General features: G+C 42.7%; 1 protein-coding gene across 1 annotated transcript; it reads left to right on the top strand.

Annotated features, from left to right (window-relative positions):
- Positions 1-578: 578 nt before the first annotated feature.
- On the top strand, positions 579-22,189 carry CRTAP (cartilage associated protein). Its single transcript, XM_057431513.1, has 7 exons — positions 579-1,058; positions 4,833-4,982; positions 5,596-5,767; positions 7,818-7,946; positions 9,556-9,701; positions 12,483-12,566; positions 21,461-22,189. The coding sequence occupies exons 1-7, from the start codon at positions 591-593 to the stop codon at positions 21,518-21,520; spliced, it is 1,209 nt and encodes a 402-aa protein (XP_057287496.1). The 5' UTR covers positions 579-590; the 3' UTR covers positions 21,521-22,189.
- Positions 22,190-22,970: the final 781 nt, after the last annotated feature.

The raw sequence follows: 22,970 nt of genomic DNA, 5'->3' as shown, positions 1-22,970 counted from the left end.
GGCCGGCCTGCTCCTGCCCTTGCCGCCACAGGATACCACACGTTCCAGGCAGCTCATGCTGGCGGACGTGTGGCTCCTCAGGAGGAAACCTGCTCCCGACCCGCTGCCTCGCACCCCTGGATCCGCACTGGAATATGCATTCCCCAGCCCACAGGCTCGCACCAGAGCTGCTCCCGCTGCCGACCGCGCCCCTGGCGCTACAGAAAGGAGGCGGGAGACGGTCCTGCGCCTCTTGTCACTCATGCGGCCGACTCCCAGCTCGGGTGCGAGGAGGCTTTCGAAGGAGGGCGACGGAATCCAAGGCAAGAAGGAGACGGAGAAAGAAACCCAGCGAGAAGGGGAAGCAGCAAGCGGGTAATGGGGACGGTCCCCCTACCAGCCCTGCTCAGCTTTCAAGGTGGGACACCGTAAGAGCGGCGCAGCTGCAATCTGCTCCCCGCCAGGAGGGGCGCCAGCGGCAGCCTTAAACCTCCCGCCTCAGTCGCGCTTCGCCCACCACAGGCTTCCCCGAGCCCTCCCCCGGCTCCTCCCCTGGTGCCGCGGCTCTCCCCTTCCTGCAGCAGAGACGTGGTGGCCGCCGGAGCGCAGTGATGTGGCTGTGGCTGTGGCTGGGGTTGTCGGCGCTGCTGGCGGCGGCGGGCGCGCAGTACGAGCGCTACAGCTTTCGCAGCTTCCCGCGGGACGAGCTCATGCCGCTCGAGTCTGCCTACCGCTACGGCCTGGACCAGTACAGCACCGAGAACTGGCCCGAGAGCGTCAGTTACCTGGAGGTCAGCATGAGGCTCTACCGCCTGCTGCGCGACAGCGAGGCCTTCTGCCACCGCAACTGCAGCCACGCCGCCGGGCAGCCCCCCGCCGTTGCGGCCCACCCCGCCGCTGCCTCCGGGGGAGCTCTGGCCGAGCTGCGCCTCCTGTCCGGGGTGCTGCGGCGGGCGCAGTGTCTGAGGCGCTGCAAGCAGGGACTGCCTGCATTCCGACAGGCCCAGCCCGGCCGCGACCTCCTCGAGGACTTCCAGCGCCGAGAGCCCTACAAGTACCTGCAGTTCGCCTACTTCAAGGTGAGGCCCTGCCCTTCGTCCCTCCTCATCTTCTGTCTGCTGTGTCTCTGCTCTGCCTGTGCCTCCCCAAAGTCTTGCCTGGTGCTCTGCCACACTCCAGCCAAGTAAGCCAAACTTGCCTGGCAGTGTTGCGGTGGAGCGAGGGGGACAGTGTGGACTGTCCCTGCACAGGCATATTGGATGTGGATACCTCACACACCCACCTGTGGCAAAGCTCCTGACTTGTTGCCTGACACTCCAAGTAGTTGCTCTGGGCTGTAGCCTCATTCCCCATCACCTTCTCCACATCAGTTTAGCTGCCAGTTGTCCACCCCACCTCCATTTCTGTCTGTGGTTGGGCCTCCCAGTCCCTGCCCTCCTGGGACTCTGCACTTCATTGTCTTCTAGGTATGTCTTCAAGCCTCTTCCTCCCATGCACTTCATGTAACCCACCGTGGGACCAGTGTTTGTGTTGTGTGCCCCCCTGCTTGCCCACGTGCTGCTATCCAGCTCACTCTTCACAAGTTTTTCCCCAACTCATCCAACCACATCCCCTAGATTAGCCCCTCCAGTTCTTCTCAGACCCTCACCCACTAAACCCTGCCTTCTCGTCCTGTAGTTGGGTTTTTCTCTATGCCTGCCCCTCTTTCCATCTGCCTTGTTTTGTTTGTAACCTGTGAACCCTTTTTCAGACCTTGCATGTCACTGCTCTGCTATTGCAAGCACTATTTGCTGCTTTCTGTCCCTCAGAATGTCCATTTCCCTTACTTACTTACTTCCTTCTGGTCCAGTTGTTTCAAGTGCAGCAGCTCCCAGCCTGTGACTCACAGATAACCAGGTGCCTGCAAACAGCAGTTTTGTTACAGCCACAGGAAGGAGTAAAGGGAAAACTGGCTGCTGAAAGTGTGACATTAATGCTAGCCCTGGAATGGTGTTTACTTTTTGCTCCAGGGTTAGCCAAGGCTGGGGACACACACCTCTTTTAACAGGTTTCATCCCGTTCTTCTAGCTACTTGTCACCCTCCTGTCCAGGATCTTGAGTGACAGTTCTGTCCCTTCTTCTCACCTTCCTCTTCTGCTCTCTAAATCAAGGTCTATCCCTCATGCCATCCCCTTAGATACTGCAATTACTTGCATTTCAAATAAAGGGGATTTCTGGGGAGGGAAGTAAACAAGCTGAATTTTGCTTAGATTGTTTTCTTTCAGGCAGTCGCTCCCAACATATCCCAGTATACGTTATATAGGGTTGTATGCTTGTGCATTGTTTTCGAGGTTGCTGCTTGAAAGCACTCATCAACACTCATCATCTGTGTCTTATTGGTAGGAGTGCTGTTTTCTCCTTATAATATTCGGGTTTTTTTCCAAATCACACAAACAGATGTAGGGAAATGTGCTCTCTCAAAATAGAAACAGTATCTGCATGCACAGTATCACACCAGTGTCATCCTGTGAGTTTAAAACCATCCCTAAGATCATGCGGAAGAGATTAACTTTATATATTAAGGCCTCTGCACATGCAGAAGGTATCAAACAGGGGGCATTTCTCTTGAATAGGAGAGTGGGCAGGCAGACCTCCCATTCTCAAAGCCATATATGGATACCAAAATGACATCAGCACAGATGTTTCCATTTTTTGTCTGTCTTTAACCATTCATTCCCCTCTTGTGGCATGTACAAAGCTTGCAATTTATGGATCACAGCAAAAATCATTCCTACGTCCTGTTTCTGGTACAGTTAAGTAACTGGTGGGTAGGAATGCAAGAGGCAAATGGGAGAAACCCCTCCCTCTCCCTTTAAACTGTTTTTCCATCCCATTTGCAGTAGGCTTGAGAGGTGCAGTGTGGTGGTTTTCCCCTTTAGTGTCAGTTGTTCTTGTTGACTTTCTGACTAGGTTGCAGTTCAGGTCTGAGCCCTTGCCACTCACTGGGGGAGTTCTTGGTGGGCCTTCTAGAGCTAAACTGCTATGTACAAGGGATTTTTTCCTTACTAGTGGTTTTCTCATGAAAGGAATATCTCTTTCCCAACCCCCTAGCCCCCCCAGCAGACTTCTATAGTATAGAAAGAAGGAAGAGGGAAATGCTTTATGTCATTTTTTAGAGTGACCATGTGTTTATTGAGGTATGTTCCAGAGTGAAACTTTGCCACGTCTTAGATCCTGGGAGTAGATGTTTGTATGCTGCTGCTTGCTCCTTTGGAGGGAGCTTTCTTGTAGCCACAGAGTTCAGTTAGGAATGTTTCTGCACAATTTTTCTTTTTTGTAGTGGTGAAAATTGAAACTGAGAGCGAATTGTGGACTAAGCAAAACTGAGAGGCCTGTCAGCCTACTGACAAACAAGGTTAAAGCATAAAGCACAAATGAAACCTGGTGTTTGACGAAAGTGCAGCTGAGATTTCCCATTGTGTTTAGCGCTGTCTGGGATGACTGGAAGCACATAGTTTTGGGACAGCCAGGAAGGGCAGCTGGCAGAGCTCCAGTGCTGGGAGGGACACTCACAGCAGAACCTCAGCGAGAGCTCATGTTAGAGTTGAAGTCATTTCTTTCTGGTAGTTGTCTCTCAAGTTTCTTTCTGAAATGAAGGGGCACCTTTTATGGATGAAGACAGAAAAAAGCATGCACGTGTATGCTTGTGATTCTTGCTCATAGTTTTATACATACACTTCCAGAAGCCATTTTAGATGTGAGGTAGAACTCTGTATCACCCGCATCTCAGTGCACTGAATGGGTTGATGTGGATCTTGGCTTATAAGGGAAAAGGTTTTAATATTTCACAAATATTTAAGACTTTTACTTGCTCACTCTTTCCAAATATGTGCATATGTACTACATAGTTTACAAAAATGTGTATCTATATGTAAACTAAAAAATATAAATGCATGCACACAGAAGTACATACACATTTGGCACATGCAGTTGTAAGTAAGGAATGCATACTTCACAAAGTATTTTTAATGGGGTTTAAAAATGAGTGCAGAAAATCACATTAGGACACAATTATTGAGCAAGTCCCTGCTGTTTGCACTAACTTTGTAACACCACCAGGAAGATAGATTATTGTAATATTGTCTTGCGTGCCACTAGGCAAATAAGCAACATAAATATGATATAAACATGGTAAGTGATGACTCCTACCCAGTATCCAGAGCTTAGCATCTGTAATTGCTGTGAGAGAAGTCCCACACAGGACAAACAATATAATCTTGTGCCTTGTCAGCTTCCCTGTCATCTTTTAGCCTATTGAAAACATCCTGCAGCTCAGCCCCTGCTGCAGGAGGACCCCCACAAGGGTGCACTGCGCCTCAAGAGACCAGTGGCAGCACCTACTACACCCTGAGCTCTGTGCTGCAGCCTCCCCTCTCATCAGTTCTGTCTGGGTGCCAATGCTAGCCACTGCTGGGGCAGCCAGAGCAGAGCTCCCAGACCAGGCCCTGGTCCTGAGGCGAGTGCTCACCATCCTGCTTGCCTGCCCGTGGGGGGAGCTGCCACGCTATGTCCTGTTCGCTGCACTCCTGGTCACTCGCACTCCCTGGGCTGGCTTTTTACCCACTGATATGTTCATACAAATATATATGGTCACACAAAATGTTCATAGTGATGCAGCTAGGAGTAAAACTGAGAAAAATTACATCAGTTTTACTGTACTGTTGTATCTGCTGAGAGTGGTTTCAGTAGAAGTAAGTTTGGGAGTATAGAGGCTGCAGGAAAGTTCATTGACAGAAACTTGGAAACTTTGAACTGTTTTTTTTCCAATTGACCTTTCTTCCCCTGCCTTTCCTTCTCTCCCCATCCCTGTTTAGGCTAATAATCTTCCAAAAGCAATTGCAGCAGCTCACACATTTCTTCTGAAGCATCCAGATGATGAAATGATGCAAAGAAATATGGCCTACTATAAGAGCATACCTGATGCTGAGGAGCATATTAAAGACTTGGAGACAAAACCTTATGAGGTATGCTTTTTTACTCACAGTCTGGTCTTTTGGAACTGTTCAGTTACTTCTCTTACTGTGTGAGATTCAAGAACATTATTTGCTCACATATTCTTGGTTCCTACTCTCCGTTCCCTCTTCCTGTCTTCTCCATCATCTCTGTTCTGCCTGCTTGATGCAGTCAGTAATTCTCACCTCTCACACTTTTCACTGTTTCATAAATGAGTCGCAGTGATTCATAGATAGTGGCACACCTGGAGGTCACTACATGCAGGTCACTGCTGGAGCTAAGGAGGTGCATAGTTACTCAAATGTGGTATAGTGGCAGAGCTTAAAATAAGCTGGACATTTGGTGTTAAATATTCAACTGAAAATGTCTGTCAAAACCTGTGCTTTAGATTCACACTCTTACTGCTGTCCAACAGGCTTTTATTTCGATCTGAAATAGAATTATGTACTCTGCTCTCTAGAAATACCTGGTAAAAGCCATTAACATTTATATCTGTTGTCCTCACATTAATTGGATAACAGCTTCTATAGTAATTCAGACATACAGACACATCCTGTATTTGAATTTACACACTGATTTCCACAGATCAGTTATTTCTGGTTCTCATTCCTGCCAACTTTCCAGAATCTTTTTGTCAGGGCTGTGAGAGCATACAACGGTGACAACTGGAGAACATCTATCTCGGACATGGAACTGGCTCTTCCTGATTTCTTCAAAGCCTATGATGACTGTACAGCAGCCTGTGAAGGCTCTCGAGAGATCAAGGATTTTAAAGACTTCTATCTTTCCATTGCAGGTGAGCAGTTAGGAAATAATAAGGGAAGATGTCCCAAAGGTGCACTTCAGTTTATCTGTAGGATTGACTACCAGAGTCCTGTTTCTCAGTTTGCAGCATGAAACACACATGCTACACCATGCTCAGTTTGGGCCAACATGGGTTTATTAGATTCACTGAAAACTGCTTGAATTCTGGTTTGCTCTTTCCAGTAGGATAAAGGAGGGCTGTCAGCAAATCAGAACGGAGAGCTTTTACTTTAACATGTGGAAATTGAAGAGTGTGTCAGAATAACAGATGTGTAAGTAGTAAGAACTACTCCATCCAGGTAGCAACAGTTATCCAGACGGGTCTCTTAACCAACATTTCAATATCAGTTTGGCACCTTTGAGGCTCAGGGGTTAGCCTGCCTTCAAAATCTGCTATGTGTTTTGTGTGTCACTGGTCAGATGTATCTGCTTTCTCATAAACATGACAAATTTCTGTTGCCTGTTTTTCATCTTTCCTCCAGCAGAGTTTTGCTAGCAGTTAAGATTTCTTTAGTATGTAGATTAAAAAAATCAATTGCTTTGCAAAGGAAAAGAGATGCCACCTTTTTTGATTGCTGTCAAATTGACACATACTCATTTCCTATGTTCTTTTGTAGCAGAAGAAACAATTTCTTCAGTGCTCTGGGCTTAGTGTTGCTGGCAATGTTGCGTGGAGAATGCTGGCATGCTTTATCAACAGACTTAAAAATGTGAAAAATGCAACAGAATTTCTGCTTTGCCAGAAGGAAAACCAACCTAACTTTGTCCTAAAGATGTGTTGCTGAGAAAAGATTTGTGAAATATGTAGATACATAGATGTGAGGTACAAGAGCAGCTCCAGTTTCTCAGTGTGGAACTGGTACCCATCAGTACAGCTGACATGGAACAGCTATTGCTGGCTGTTCCTTAAGTCATGCTTTACTCTTTGGCTAAGCGGGCAGGTGCCTAGGACCTCCAGATAAGGAGCGAAGGTCCAATCACAGGTGGTAAAGCATGAAACACAGGCCTTCTTTCCCAATGGTTCAGAGCCCTGACATCAGGATGACTCCAAAGCCAGAAGTGGCCATGCTTAGCTATGATTGGCACTTGCTGTCATCCTTCCCCTTCCTCCTTGGAAGGAAAGGACAATTCCCAGCAATAGTGGTGGGAAGGAAAAGTAGATGCTGCATGATGTCATCTTGGGCGTATGCATGCGTTTCAAGTATTTTGTTCTTGACATAGGAAAACTCGCATTTACTTGCGCTGCCTGGGCAGAGCTGTCCTCTTGCTCCCGGGAGATGCGTTCTGCCTTTGAGGCTTTTAATGCAGAAGTAGATGCAGCAAGAAAAGATAACCAGAAGTATTTGGTGCTTGCACTAGGTACATGTTTATCCCTGAGCAGTGAGTTCTGTTTGGAAGCCAGCTGTCCTCATTGCATGGGATCACTTCACTGAGGGACTGGTGTTTCTAGCTTTATGTACTGGGTAGAATTGAATACTACTCTGTTTTGAGATTCCACTGTTCTTGTAAAAGATGGGCCTGGTAATTTCATTTTGGTTAGCTTCAGCATTCTTTGTGTTAGGAATTGTCAGAAATGAAAACAGGGGAAGGGCCCTTTGCTGTTCTTTTGCTTTGGTCAGAGACTTGCCACATAACTTGGTTTCACCTGCCCAATGTGGCTGACAGGGAAACTAAGGCTTTAAAATACTTCTGTTTTGTGGTGGTGCCTAATGTGATCTGTCCCGAAACTGCTCGAAATTCTTTGTTGGCGGCCACAGACTGCCTGTAGGTGTCAGTGTAACCTAACTGCTAGGGCTCTGGAATTACGGCTTTGAATCATTTCAAGTCCGGACCACCCAGATTTTTACGGAAGAGCTAAGTACCAGTGCTTGATACATACCTCAGATGGAGCTGTAGATGCTCAGTACTTCCGAGCAGCAAGATCCAGCTGCATAGAACCCAGGAGAGCATTATAAGGTGAAATGTTAATGGGTACCTAATGGGAGGGTTTATAATGATTCACTGTGCTCTATTCACATCCTGTGTTATTTTCTTCCTTTCAGATCATTATATTGAAGTTCTTGCATGCAAAGTGCAGTGTGAGAGCAATCTGACACCCATTATTGGAGGCTTTGTTGTTGAGAAATTTGTGGCCACCATGTACCATTACTTACAGTTTGCTTATTATAAATGTAAGTAGTGATTTAATATGCTGAAATAACATTAGGATGATGTGGGGCAATTTCCATTCATAATCTTTTTCCTCTAGTTATAATGCTTTACAGTGTAAGTAGTAGCCTCCAGAATCTGCATTTTAAGCTGTTCTGGGACAGAAAGTCTGAGTTGCTTGGTGTCTTTTTCTCCCTGTATAACTGTAGTTAACAGACACAGGAGATAAACCTTATTTATAGAGCCCATGATCATAAAATCCTCCATGACAAAATAAATTGCTGAATGTAAGTCCCATAAGGATTTTGTGTGGGTCAGGTCCCTCTGTTTTAAGTTATGCATGGTTGTGACTGGTCTCCACTTGGGTGCTGGAAAAATGAGGTAGTTACAGAGTAAATGTGGTCTGATCCATCAGTACCATTTGTTCTTTATATGATGTGTGCTGCCAGCACAAGTTCTTTACACTTGTGTGTAAATTTATATGAGCTTTTTATCATTTTGTGTAAATGATAAATGCTCATATAAATTATAAATGTTCATAGTCTGTATTTTAGATGTTTAAATGATGCACCAATTCTTCTGCCTGTTTGAAGTAATTCAAGACATCTTAGGGTAAAGAGCACCAGCCACTTCCAGTGGAACATGTGCAGTGAAACAGACCCATTTCATACATCTGTGTACAAAAAACGCATGGTTTGTGCCAAAAAGCCATAGGGGTCAAGCTGTCAGGCCCACATGCTTTTTAAGCAGCTGAATGTATAGCTCTAGCAAATTTTTTCTTAGGCTTATAACTTACTCAGAGAAAAGAAAGATTGTGATTCAAGGCAACACATTTAACATAACTTACTTCATTCTATTCAATAAGTACTCAATTTTCAATTTACTATTCATCATTTCTTCCACAGAGAAACCTAGAGAGTATTTCATACCATTCAGTTTTCCCTAGTGGACTCTTATAGTCCCATTAAAATGAGGCTTATGGGGCTACATGGGTTTTGAGCAAAAGGGGACCACTTCACAGAAATTGTAGTGTTCTGGTGCTCAGTGATTACATACTTGATAGTTAAATAACTCGGTGAATTTTGCAGTTTCTTGAGGGGCTACTTGCACTGTAAATACACGTGTAGCACTTACAGCTACTGCTGCAGGCTCCAGCATCAAAGGGAAGATGGATTCAGCCATGTAGCATCAAGTCATTAATGACTTCTGCTTGTGTTGTTTAACTGCACATTTTACACATTGACTCTTCCCTCTTTGTCAATTCTTGTACAAAGAAGTGGGGTTATTTTTTTTGCTGGGGGGGTGGTGGTGGTGGTGGTGTGGTTTTGTTTTGTAATAAATGCCCCAATGTGTACTGGGATACCAGTATCTCACTGATACTGGAATATTTGGTTAGGATTTTCATAGAGAACCACTCGGGTGATTTTTTTGAATCATGTTTCAGAAACCTGTTTCAGAACATGAAAATAGTGTATCCTTTCTGGGATGCAGTTTTGTTTTTTTTTTTATATGCAGTTGGTGGGGAGATGGAAAATGGGTTCTGTTTCCATCTGAGTGTTTCAGAGCTTGGATAATAGTAGGAATTTGTTCATTTACCTTAGCTGAATTTTCATGTGTGTGCTTATTAATTAGCAAATGACATGAAGAATGCAGCTGCTTGTGCTGCTAGTTACCTTCTGTTTGACCAGAAAGATGAAGTAATGAAACAGAACATGGTCTACTATCAGTACCACAAAGACAAATGGGGACTTAAAGAGGAGGATTTTCAGCCCAGATCGGTAGGTGAATTAATTAATTTGCCTTCTAGACACATTCAGATGTTTTCTTGATGCTCAGTAGGTCAAAGATTGGGAAAGTGGGGGTTATCTATTGGTTCTGGAGTTAAACACATGCTGTTTTATTGAAACTGCATAGAAAGTTGTACACAGAGATGTACTGTGTGATGTAGACAGTGAGTGTCATTATAGTCTTTTGTGTTGGCATATATTACAGTAGGGTATAATATGCTGACAAGTAAATCCACAGTGGTACTTGTCTGACACATGTATATGTGTGTCTTTATCTACCTTGATGATTGAAGCAGCTGCTCCCCAAAACCTCCTGGTGTAAAGGTCGCCCCAGTAACATTTAGGCTTTTGGGAATCACTTCTTATTTGCCAACATGCCCACTTGCCTGTTATTTCAGGTTCTTTTGGCGTTGAAATGTGTCTGGATACAATAACCTCAGCTAAACTTACTTTCCACTTACTTTAGAACATAGTTAAGCGGATGAGGATGGAAAAAGGTCCAGGACCATACTGTATCTAGTTATCTCAGCTGGAATACTTGCTGCAAAGAGTCCACAGTAAACATCAGGACATCCAGCAATGATTGTTATCTCTACATCCTTGCTTTATGTCTTTCTAGACTTGTATGTACCAACTGGTTGGATATGAGTGGGATTCTGAATTTATCTGATAAAACACATATATTAAGATTCCATATAGTCCTAATTAAAACTACTATTCACTTTTTACATATGGAATATATGTAACCAGATTTTATAAACTGAATTGGGATTATACATCAAAGAAAATATTTTCCATGGTTTAAGGAGCAGCATTTGAGTCACTGCACAATTATTTTCTTATTTCACAATAAGATACATAGGACATCATCAAGTGAAATATAGTGCTCTAGCTTCATGGCTGGCAACTGAACAGTGCCATTTTTAAATCGGGGTGTATCTAGCCCAGCATAAATTCATTCTTTTCCTGTTATTTGCAACTGGACTGAAATTCTTAATCAGTCTTTCAGCATGGAGAAGGGAAAAATGCAATATAATGATGTGATCTGGCTTTGCAAAATTATTCTAAAAATGGGTTTCTATGGTATTCTTAAATTTCCATGCCCAAGGAGGTTTTACCGATAAAAACACTTTGCTGTGTTTCTGGACTACAGCAGCCTGGACTCTGACAATCAAACTGGATTTTCTCATTACTAGGATTTATGTCATACAACTGAATTAACTGCTTTGTGACACCCGAGTGACTCGTTAGACATCAGTGGTATGTGCTGACATAGTTGGTCATTAGCAGTACATGTTCTTTCTCTTACAGCATGACTTCTCTATGGAAGAGTCATTTAAGTTAACCTAGCTGAAGCAACAGCGAGCATCCTGCTGGGCAGCATTCCAGTTGCCCTTCCCATGTTGTTTCTTCAGACACCTCAGTCACTGAGACCTGCACTGGGCCAGAGGCCCTTGATTCTTAATGCTGCGTTGAACTCAGTACACGCGTGCAGTGCTTAGGTGACTGACTGTCTGTAGCAGCTCTGCAGAGCAGTTCACATATGCACCTTATAAGTTACACTGATTTCCTACACTCCTTCCTCTCAGGCCAGGAAACTGAAGTCAGAAATACTACTGCGTTTGAGTTAAATGGGTTTTATTTGTGGAGAGCTGTTACGTCCAACACACCTATCTGCACGCTGGAAACCCAGGTCTGCCTTGCAGGGCCAGCTGAGACAGAAGAAAACAAAAAAGCATTTGGTTCTTTCAGGCAGCAGCAGCAAGTCTGAGTTCAGAGCTGAAAGGGACCATTCCTTTGTCACTGCTTCTGGGGACAAAACTATGCTTTATAGCTGTATTGGAGACAATGTTTGGCAGTGGGAGTAAGAGGTAGCAAAGTATAAAACTGCAGACCACAGACAAATTTGGCATACATGTACAGATAGGACAGAAGAAGGGCCTTACATGTTAACTCTGAATGTTTCATTGATAACTTCTCAGAAGCTGAGGACTACAGATAATTTTTAAATATCAAATGTTAAATGCACACAGCTGTATTTTCTTCTGCATTGATCCATGTAACTAAGAACAGAAGTTGCTTGCTATGCTAATCGCTTGTCATGAAAACCATAATGCCTCTGGTTTATTTTCACAGTGGTAATGGAGTGACAGCAGCATTTGGCTCTGACACTAAGCTTTAGATGCTCTTGTGAAAGAGGAAGTTTCCTGTTTTCCATCCCAAAAGAGTTAAAGGGGATGATCAAAGTAGATTACTGTTGGTATTCACAAATATGAGAGTAGGTGACTGAGCTAAACAGACAGGTTGGTGACCATACAGAATTTCCCTAGCCCAGACTGAGGCTGGGATCAGCCATTATCATGCAGAATAGCTTAGTGTCTCTCTTTCTCAGAACTGCCTGCTGCCATACGCCAGAGCACAGGGAGACAGAAGCTTTCTCACATCCAAAGCCTGCTGGAACGCAGGCACAGGCTGCTGCTCAGCTCTGGCAGTCTCATTCCTTATCCTCAGACTTGCCAATGCTTTGAAACGTGAGAAAGAGGAGAGTGCTTTGTTCTTCTGACACCGATGGAGCTTGTGCTTTGAAAGGTCCACACAAGACACTGGATACACTGCTTGCTGTTCTGCTGTTTCCTTTAACAAACATTATTACCCCCCCTGGATCTACCTTCTACTAAGTCTGGGTCTCACTTTGCTGGGGTACCTTCAGGTGACATGTGATGACACTCCCCTGTCTTGCTACCCTAACGTGGAGATTCTGTTTTTTGATAGGAGGCTGTTCGATATCACAACATAACCACGCTCCAGTTGGAAATGTATGACTTTGCAAAGGAACATCTGATGGATGATGATGAGGTGAGCTTTCTAGAAAGGAAATCATGGTCAAAAACCAACAATCACATTAAAGTGAAGATGATACATAAATGGAATCCAAGGATTTAGCTATTATGGAAAAATCTTCTTGTAACCATGACCATTTTAGCATGATTTTTTCTTTTGTAAATGGAATATAAGAAACAAACCAGAAGAACATCACATACAGTTTAAAAAAGTATGGCTGGTATTAATACGAAGGTAAATATAACACATTGAGCCCACGAAACAAAAATCCACCTTGCAAGCTATAACACAAGGGGGCAGAGAAGTAGTGTGTATATGTATATTTTTATATATATTATATATATATTTAAACCTAATGTTTTTCTGGTTTTGGGGGTTATTTGGGTTTGGGTTTTTTTGGTTGTTTCTGTCTGAAATGTTGTTTAAATTAGATTTAAAGATCCTTATAGTTTTGTCCAGAAGTAACCACCTAAATCTTAATCTTTGTCAAAAGGAAATCTTGACATCTGTTGGTTTTGGGTTGGTTTTTTTTTTTTCCTGCACAGTAACGTTTTGCTCACCCAGTCTTGCTTCTTGAATGTTTGGAATTCCTGGGCAGATAACATAAAATTACTACTATTGCTATTATTACTATTGGTTTTTAGCAAGGAAAGTAGTTGAATTTTTGAGAGGGCATTTCTTTGTTGCCTACAGCTGAAATGAAAGTGTGGAGGCTTTGGGTTGCCTTTTGTTTTGCTTTGTTTTCAGAATCCTTCATTTAAAGGTTTGAAAAGACTCTTCAAATGATGGAATAGTTCATTGTTGGCATTGGCAAAGAGCTGTGCTCAGTTTGGCATGGGGCAGGGTACTTGTAATGATCACAGCTGAGCTCTTTTTTAGTTAGAAAAGAGAAAGATGGTTTGTGTTAAAAAATGAAATCGCCTTTGCAATTTTCATGTTATCCAGCCCATAGGGAGGCATCATACTTTATAGCACAAAAGTAATAACATGTCTGTGCTGCCTTCAGTATGCTAGTGACCTGAAAACAAGTCTATACATAAAATTCCACTGCAAGGTTAGCAGACTTGAGGAAGACTTTCCATTGTGATAAAACCGTGAAAGACAGTTTAATGAGTTTGTTATAAGGTTAAGCTTAGATGAGGACTAGTCTGTATGGATTTTCATCTGAGTGTGAAATACTTGAGCACTTTCTATGTTCCCTTGTTGGTTAGTGCTTTGCCCATTATGTTGGGCATAAACTTAATTTGTAGTGCTTCTCTCATATCTGCTGCTTCAGAAGGCAGCGATGAGTAGTTGAGGAAGTGGAGAAGCAGTCTGTTGTGAGGGCTTTCCCCATATGTTGTTAGAAGGAGGGATAGAAACAATCTTGAGCCTCAAGTACTGTGTTGTATATAGAATATATACTGTTCTATATAAACAAGCAGTTATTTGCTGGCATTCATTCCTGTAGCCAGTTTCACTGGTGCAGTTATAAATGACATTGCAATCTGCAGGAGGGAAGTACAGTGGAAACCTCAATTAAACTTATGGGGACGTGACAAGGAAGTCGCATTACACTGGATTAATATTTGGGTTAAACAACCAAAATTATTGGGTCTGGTAGTGCCACAGATATCCCTACCCAACACTCTCATCATAATAGGAAAGTTACCGTTCTCCTCTCCCAGGGAAAAGCTTCTGTGCCCTCCCTTACTAGGGCTGAAGAACCTGGGAGGGGTGGAGGCTGTCCATGCCTCTGGCTTGGCTCTGGCTTTTGGTAGAGAACTCATAAATCCCTGGCTACTAGAACTTGTCTTTGGCTGCAGGAGCCTTCCAGGGAGTCCAGACAGAGCAGGAATAGCACAAAGGTAAAAGCACTACCTTCCAGTTTCTGCTGTATGGGCAGGAGCTGGTAGCAGAAGTGGAATTTCTTGTTAATATTTCTCCTGGCACAGATAGAAAAGCTTATTCCATCGGAATGCTGAAAACTGAAAAACCCAGATAAGGTGTTACAGTAAAAGCTTTATTAAAAGTTGTTAAGGATGAAGGCAATCTCTCTTTTTAGTACACTGTTTATTTAAACCATGTGCATCTTGGGCCATAGGCCATACCTTTTGTGTGTCCCTGTGGTCCATGTTTGCTGTCTGTGAAGTTGCTTGTGGGCCAAGCAGCCCCTAAAATAATCTGCAGAAGAAAATCATTCTCTTTCCTTGAGTGAAGCAAAAGGATTCATGTGGCAAAAGGGTCTCTTCCTATGTGAATATGTCATCATCCCCAAGTGGAGAATCTCACTTTGTTCAGACTTCTCAGTGCTCCCATATCATCCATGTGGCTTTTTAAATCCAATTAGCAAAGTGAGTGAGAACATGTGGCTTCTTCCAGTAATACATGGCAGTAATTGCAAAGGCTGGAACATGCAGTAATGATTTTTGCATATGTCACTACAAGAAATACTGTCCTGTTCATGTTACTTTATTAATGTTTTTCCACAAGGAAATGAAAAACTCCAGTTCAAACATTTAACACAGCAGAGGTGACAGAGACCATTAGTGCCAACTAGCTACGAATTACTTTTTCTTAAGAGTAATTATTATTAAATATCCTTACAGTTTTCCACTGTGAAGTTGAAAGAACATTACACGGAGTTGTCATCTTAGTTGGCCATGGCTTGTTAAGCTTTTGGATTCCTGTTCAGATGTGTAATTCATAAAGGCTCTAATAGATACAACTCCTGGTATTGCACAGATTTAAATAGCAAACGGAAATGCTGTTAAGAGCCAGATACTCAGCTAGTGTAGGTATAACTTCCCCGCTGCACTAATTGTATGAGACATGTTTCTGGCCCATAAAATCAGTGTTCTTGAGGATTTTTTTTCTTATTTTATTTTCAGGGATAGCTACTTAGCTGTTCTAAATTGCACAAGAACCACAAGTATTTGGCTGAGATGAGCCTACAATGTGATTTTTGATTTATTTTTTTTTCTTTCAGTACTTGATCACTAGGTGAAAAACTGTTGGCAGCTTTGACCCACTTTATTTGCCATCTTGTTCTTTTTATTTGTATATGATGTGTGTGTCCATTTGTACAGTAGCTGAAATTCAGATTCTCCGTTCTTGAGTGTGATGCGAAGGAAAGTAAGTGTTGAACTAATGTGATTGCTGCAAGAAGAACACGTGGAATAACATCAAAGCATGAGGGCCCAGTAGGCTACTTACAGCAAATAATGGTCTGAAGTCAACCTATTTTTCTGCTCAGAAATCACTAACACCATGTTTTCAGCTTTATTAGCTCACTTATTTGCATGCATTCGGATGATCTATACAAGTGTGCTTGTAATGGCAAGTTGTAACTGCAGACATGTAAACCCTGCCTTGCCTGCAATCTCAGACCAGCACAACTACAATAGCACTGCTACACTGAGAAGAGCTGGTGGCAGCCATTTCAGAGAGGGTTGGCAGCTAAGTGGCATTGTTATGGTCCTTCTTCAACATAAGATTCTTTAGAGAAAGAAGGTGGGTTTTTTTGTCATCATTTGCTAGTGGAGATACTTGCTGCTGACGTGGCTGGCCCTGCAGAACCTTCCTGTTTTCCCCTCTTGCTTCTTTACCGTTGGATATGTATCCTGGTCAAAGATGTTCCTTCTTCCATTTAAATCATCTTCTATGGGAAGCTGGTTCCATGGTTGGGCTTAAATGGCAGGATGTCCCTAAGTTGTGACATTAGGAGGAATTTTTACCTGCCCAGTTGTAAGTAAGCTTCTGCATGCAGCATAAAGCAGGCAAGAGAGAGTAAGTGGAGTTCAGAAACAAAGCCACTAGAAGGCTTCTGTTTTCAGTGCAGTGGGAGCAGTGTTGAAGTTGCTTTGAAATTGGGCTGACTCATGTTTTATAGGCATTATAAAAACGTTAAGAGGAAAGCATTTTTATTGGATTACTATAAAACACTATTGTAATAACTGCAGTGTGCTGCAGTCTCTCATAGTGTATGGGAAGAGAACAGTTACATGTTCAGAGTGTATCAATAAAAACGAAATGGAAAAATATTTGAGAAAGCAGTTAACATACATGTAAAGAGCAAATATGCTCTTTTAATATTGAAGAAAACCCCCATCTAAATGCATGTGGCAGTGGGGCACTGTGGACTAGGTATCTGAAAAATAAACAGGTTAAGGGCCAAATAATTTCTCTGCACAAAGAATTGAGGGATTTTTTTCCCCCTTTGCTAGAATGCAAGGAATGTCCAGCCTGGTCTGTACTGCTCTTGAAAGATCTGGGAAGTGTTTGAGGTGGTTACAGTGAGCTCTCATGTTTTAACTGAAGGTTAGATCAAGGAACTTTTTCTTGGTCGAAGACTGAATAAACCTTTCAGGCTGAGCCATCCATTGACACATGCCTTACTGTTATCCCAAAATAATGTATGGCCCCAAAATATCACTGGCCAGAGGACTGGGAGGTGTGCACTTCGTAAGCTCTATCAGGCCTGTGGAGCACATACCCTCCACAGTTGTCCACATCAAACCTTTGTCTTCCCTCTTGCAAGATGGTTACTCCTCCTTGAACAAAATCTGCTGGTTTTCATAACCTAACTTTGTCACTTCTTCCATGAGTTACTCAAATTAGTCCCTGGGGCAGTTACAGGACAATTACTCATCGGTTCCTGGGCAGCCCTGACCTCTCCTCATACATGTTACCCCTGCAACCCTTTCCCCTACCACTATCTTTTCACCCATGGCCCAGTACATAAGGGAATCAAATCTGTTACTCTCACTGTTGAACAAGTTCCCAGTGACTAAGATCTTCCAGCTGTAGCAAGATTTCAGTTTTTGCTGTGAAGGACAGCTAGGGGATGTTTTGTGGGATAAATGTTCTCCTTCTAGATCATAAGGAAACAAAGATCCAGCCAATTCTCCTTGCTCTGTTTGTTGTCTCCCAAGGTACAGTTTGTTGAATGAGTTAGGATAAAGGCTGCTTCTTACTCATCCACTGATAATCACACATGGGGGCATGTCCATAGTGATACTTTTCTATAGAGCTTAATTAATTCTAGAACACTATTGTTTTAATATTTTCTGCTCCTTCCCTAAAGATCAGTACCCACTGCGGTGCATACAGAGGCCCTGTTAGAAAGGCCATCAACAGTTCTGCGTAGACTGTATAGGTTATTTCTAGAAAGCTGTATTTTTTTTCCCCATAAGTTTTCCAGTTCCCCCTGAGAAAGGACAAGGACCCATGAATGATCGATGTTTTCTATGTAGAAGGCGGTGCTTAGTCTTTGCAACTAACAGCAAAGCATCTGATCTGTCAGTACAGCTGCTATTGCTTGCAACAAGACTGAAATGCTGCTGTCAAAAGAAGAGTTGGTGCTGGACTCTCAGTCTCAAGTGGGCTGTAACTGAGCCGTGTACTGGTAGTTTTTCCTCTTTGCTGTTTATTTTAATAGCATGGTTAGGAGTCTCTAAAGTACAGATGTTTCTTCTAAAAGGTTGTGTTTTGTGTGTGTGCATGCAGCATTTAACATTGCATAAGAAAGGGCTGGCAACAATCCCTGGCCCACTGTGTACCATGATCTTAGACACTCAGTTTGCAGTAGTAAGTGAAGACTTCTGCATTTGTCATCTTTTTAGCACCTACTTTTTCAAGTGCTGTAGCTTCACTTAATACACCAGCTTCACTGATAACCAGTATCAGTAGCCTGGGTTAGCTTATTTCAGAACTGTGTCTTAAAATCATGTTTTATTATGACCCACCTACTCACATACCCTCTGGAAAACCTTCTGGAATGATTTACTGTGCTACAAAACTTGTTCTTTCTGTCTGTGCTCTGTTCAGCTGTTAATCTAAGCCAAGGCTGCTCAGTTTGCATATCTGGCAGATAATTAGAGGCCCCAGATGATCGTATCAGCTTCTCTGGTTCTTCCTACCACTCACACCAGTCTGGGAGCATTCCCCTTCTGCTGTTCGATATCATGCCTCTCATATTTCAGGCTATACCTGTCCTATCTTTTCCCATACATCCTTGCTGCATCACTCCCACTTCCCATTCACTGTCCTTGGACTGAGAGAGGGAAGAAGAGGTGAGTAGCACAGAGAAGGGAGGTCATGGGGTGCTGGCAGAGCTGCTCTACCTGTAGCATGTACCCAGCTTCCAGTGCAAACCAGGAGGTGAAGGCTGCAGACCGAGAGCCAGCTTGCTGATGAGGACGTGCTTCACTGCAGCTGACCAGGCAGCCCCCACGTCACACAGTTGTTGGTTGCCTAACAGCCAAGGCAGGTACTGGTCTGGTGGCAAACCCTTCTCTTCCCCCAGCTTAGTTGGACTTCACACACTGATTTACTAGCTACTGGCCAGACAGTTACATCATGCTTTGGGCCATATATTGCTCAACTCTGATTTACATCAGCGCTGTGTCTGAGCTGTGTATTTATGTAACCTGCATTGCTGGTGGGTGGCTGTTGTCCTGTGTGGTAGCTGCAGCAACTGCATGTAAAATTTTCTTTCCTACTGCATGTGAAGTTTGATGTCCTTCCTGTTAAGATAGGTAGGAGCCAAATAGTGTTCCAGATAACAGGAGGAACTCTGTCACACAGAATGGTTAAATCAGAGCATTATTTCGGGCTCCAGATCCGCAGGCCAGCATGAAGTTTATTAGATATCAGTGGGCAGGAGGCTCTTTCCCTGGAGTGAACACCTTGCTGAACTCAGTCTTGCAGAATGCCTGATGCGGTGTCAAGTGAGCGCTAATGGGGCAAGGGCAGTTGGTCAATTTGGTCATAGCTGCTAGTGAGACAATGTGATCAGCTCTTCTGATGTAGCATTAGCACCTTTCATTAGGCTGCCAGCCACAGTGTGGACAGTTTGCAAATGTTTTACATTCTGGCTGTGAATGCACAGGCAAAGGTATTTTAACTGCAGGTTTTGCTTGTCTTTAATCTGGAGTTTTTCCCTTCTCAAATATACCCAGCATCCAGGCAATTACTCAGTTGCATTAGCGTATTTTCTGTATGTATATTGTTTGGGCAGCTATGTTAATATTTGTGCCATATTTCAGCCTCTCTTACTCCCTAGTACTTCTCATTAGACCACAGCAGCTTCTGACATCCTTTCCCTTAGAGATCAATTTTGGGCTCTAGAGATTTCAAGATTTCAGTCAATTTTTAAATATCCTTTTCCAAAGGTACACTATTGAAATCCTGATTGTCTCCCTTATTCTGGGTCATCTAGTCGGATGTTTGTGCCTTTCACCCTGCCTTTCAGACTATTTTTTAGGGAGTATCTTTGCAGGTAGAATGAGGGCAAAAATCCTTTTTATTGTCTGTTATTCTTTCATTAAACTGTGATCCTGAGGTGTAAAGTAATTAGTCTGAACTAGATCTAGGACTCCTGCAGTAGACACCTGTATTCCCAGTCTCCTAACTCTCTTCAGAGTTAATGGGACCTGCCTGTCTGTAGTCCTTCAAGAGGCATGCAAATGCTTGTGCCCAGTTTTAAGAGCTGTGCTGTAAAACTTGACCAGAAGTCTCCTGTGCCTCTGTTTTTGTATCTTCCAACTGCTTGTGTACTGACTGTTGGACCTAGTGGTTATTTTCTTCATGTCCATTTGTGAAGTGGTTTTGAGTTCTTTCCGCTATTGGGCTCCTTGGGCAATCAAAATACTTCAAACAAAGGAAAATGTGCACAGATGTCAAATTCCTGTTTTCCAATTGCCAGATTTCCTGCAACCAGTAGGACAAGTAGGGAATATGAAAGTGCTGGCATTTTTTCCCCATGGTTTTTATTGAATCGGATACTTGGATGTTTTGAACAAATCGAAAGCAAAAAGAAATTGCCATCCTTCAGGACTCGCTATAACCACTTCAGCCTTTTGAGTGGAGCTGTGAAGCAGGGCACAAGAGCAGCAGTTATTTCAGGCAGCTTTCCTCCCACTTTTATTTTTGCTTGCTTGGTTCTCATTATTTCTCTCCGTGCTAATCATGCTTCTGAAAAATGTGATGTTAATGTTTTTAATCGCCATGACCATGATACGTTTGCTGTATTAAAAATAGACAATTATTTCCTCATATTATTTTTACTGACAAGGGGTTTAATGCCCTTTCCTTACCAGAATAGAAAGAAAACTGTAAAATTTGGGTTCAAACTGCATGTCTGGAAGGTGCTGCCTTCCTAAGGAATACCTTTCAAGGCAAAAACATGCTGTAGCAGTTACTGTAGCTCAGTTGACAGAGCAGTAAATTCCAGCCGGTGGGGCTGTATCATCCCAAAGTGCTCAGGCTTGACTGTAGTCATTTGATTATTGGTATAGGACATAGAACTACATTAGGAGTAGTTTAAAGTCAGATTGTTGTGTCGCTACCCTGTATTACCAGAGTGGAGCTAGTAAATACAACATTTTTCTGGTCTGAATCTATATCCAACATATTTGTTTCCAGTGTGGAAGATATTCTGGTGTCTCTGGTTCTTTACATTTTTGTTTCAGGACATAAATGGTTAGAGCAGACAGATGCAAAGTCAGAGTTACAGTTCTACAAAACACTTTGGCTTTGAATTTTGAAGCTTTCTAAAATCCTTTCATCTTTTATGGTATTTTAACGATTTCCTAATTTAACAGGTGCTTTAAATATTTCTTCTTCTACTTTCTGAGTTTGAGAATTTCATTGTCTGTTTAAATACCTGAAAAAGTGCAAGAGGATTTATTGTGAGTGTAACATTTCCTTCTTTTAAGATCTGTATGTCACTGCAGTTACTTGTGCTACACCTCCGTGGGCCATTTATCTGCATTTTACAGGCTTGTTGTGCTGGCTGCTGTATGAAGTGTGTTAAAAAATACTTAGATGCATTATTACAGTTTATGCTTTGGTTAAAATAGTTAAAGGTTTTCACTGATTTTGCAGCACATGGTTAACTTGTTCCTGTTAAATTTTATCCTTTCTAGGGTGAAGTTGTGGAATTCCTTGATGAGCTGCTAGAAGTAGAGGAAAAGAAGGAATCCTGATGAGTGAAATCACTATGAAGTATTTTATGAAAGTGAAGATTCACCATTGCTCCTTACTCTATTGTTTTTGGTCACCTGTAGTTCCAGCTAGATATACCTCAAAGCTGCTCCTTTAGGCCCCGCCTTATGTCACAAGATCCACTCCTGAAAGATCACTTCCATGCTGCCCTGACTCTTCTGTGAGCGTGGCTTTTCACTGTGCATTTACAGAACTGGTGCATATGGGTTTTCCCCCTGAGCTTTCTTCCCATCACACAAACACAACAGAACTGACTGTATTTTCTGGGATAACACTAAGGTGCCTTATTTCAGTGATGTTCTACTGAGTTGTAACAGCACAGCTAAATTCCAAAGAACTTCTGGCAGGTTATGATCCAGGGAAGACGTAACAGTTCCTCTTGACTTTCTGAGCTATGCATTGTGTTATTTATGTATGTCTTTTTCTATGATGAAGAGTAAAGGGATACTGAATCCCAGTGCACCTGAGAGACATTGAGGTACATTTAAATAGCTGAAATAAGTTAACAAAGCACAACCAGTGATCTTGTAAGAATTGCTTAAAGAATTCTGTATGCAGTGTTGCTCTTTTTTAAGAACTAAATTAAATTCCGTGATGTGAAACTGAGGTCACTTAGAACTGAATAATAAAGAATTCCTTTTTCCTATGAATTCTTACTCTCTGTTGAAACAACTTGTGGCTCCTGTGTGAGGTGGGTCCAATCTTGTGTAAAATAATGGTGATCGATGTATTTAGCATTCTTTTCCATAGGAAACAGTTTGCTTTTTTTTGTTTTTCAGCCTGGTGGGACTGTCTGCGCAGTTCTCATCCAAAAGTAAGTACAGGTGGAGACTGAGGCAATTTGAAGTGGAATACTTAAACATTTGCATCTGAATTCCTGACATTTTTATTACTTATATGGTGGAGCCTAATACAGAAGTACTTTGAAGGCCCCAGAAATACTGTATTAGAGATGAGTAGTGAATTGGTGCACAAGAATACTGAAGAGCAGAAATCCCACTGACATAAGAGAAGGATCCAGGATTTCATCACTTGCTTTCCCCTTTCTTTTTTAAGGATCAAGTCCTGCAAGTGGCTTCATCCTGCTTACGTCAAAGGGAGACAAGAGCTTCAGTGCTCCAACTGAATCTTAACTCAGCAGAGTGGAAGTGAGTTGCAAAACCAAAACCTGCTTTAGGCAGTTAAAGAGGCAAAACAGGATCTTCACGACCTTGCTGAGTTGTTGCTGCTGTAACTTATGTATGTTGTGGAGGTATAGTGTCTACACTATTGAGTATCTGCAGAGCATAAGGGGAATCTACAGTATCGGGTTTAGGTGTCTTCCAGCCCATGACAGCAATGAATCATTTTAATATGCTAGAAGTTGTGTATGAAAGATGTTTGGAAAACCAGATTGGTTTTTAGCTTCTTTAATATAAATCCCAGTTAGCA

This window comes from Pezoporus wallicus, unplaced genomic scaffold, assembly GCF_028554395.1.
Source record: "Pezoporus wallicus isolate ANWC-B61680 ecotype Strahan unplaced genomic scaffold, APGP_CSIRO_Pwel_v1 scaffold_11491, whole genome shotgun sequence".
Lineage (NCBI taxonomy): Eukaryota > Metazoa > Chordata > Aves > Psittaciformes > Psittacidae > Pezoporus > Pezoporus wallicus.
Note: the sequence above shows the minus strand (reverse complement) of the source record. Positions and strands in the feature narration are given on the sequence as shown.

Bases quoted from the DNA above. Each gene is read 5' to 3' on its own strand.
- CRTAP (XM_057431513.1), top strand. From the start codon at position 591: ATGTGGCTGTGGCTGTGGCTGGGGTTGTCGGCGCTGCTGGCGGCGGCG. The intron at 1,059-4,832 runs GTGAGGCCCTGC...ATCCCTGTTTAG, and splicing joins TGCAGTTCGCCTACTTCAAG to GCTAATAATCTTCCAAAAGC. The intron at 4,983-5,595 runs GTATGCTTTTTT...CCAACTTTCCAG, and splicing joins TGGAGACAAAACCTTATGAG to AATCTTTTTGTCAGGGCTGT.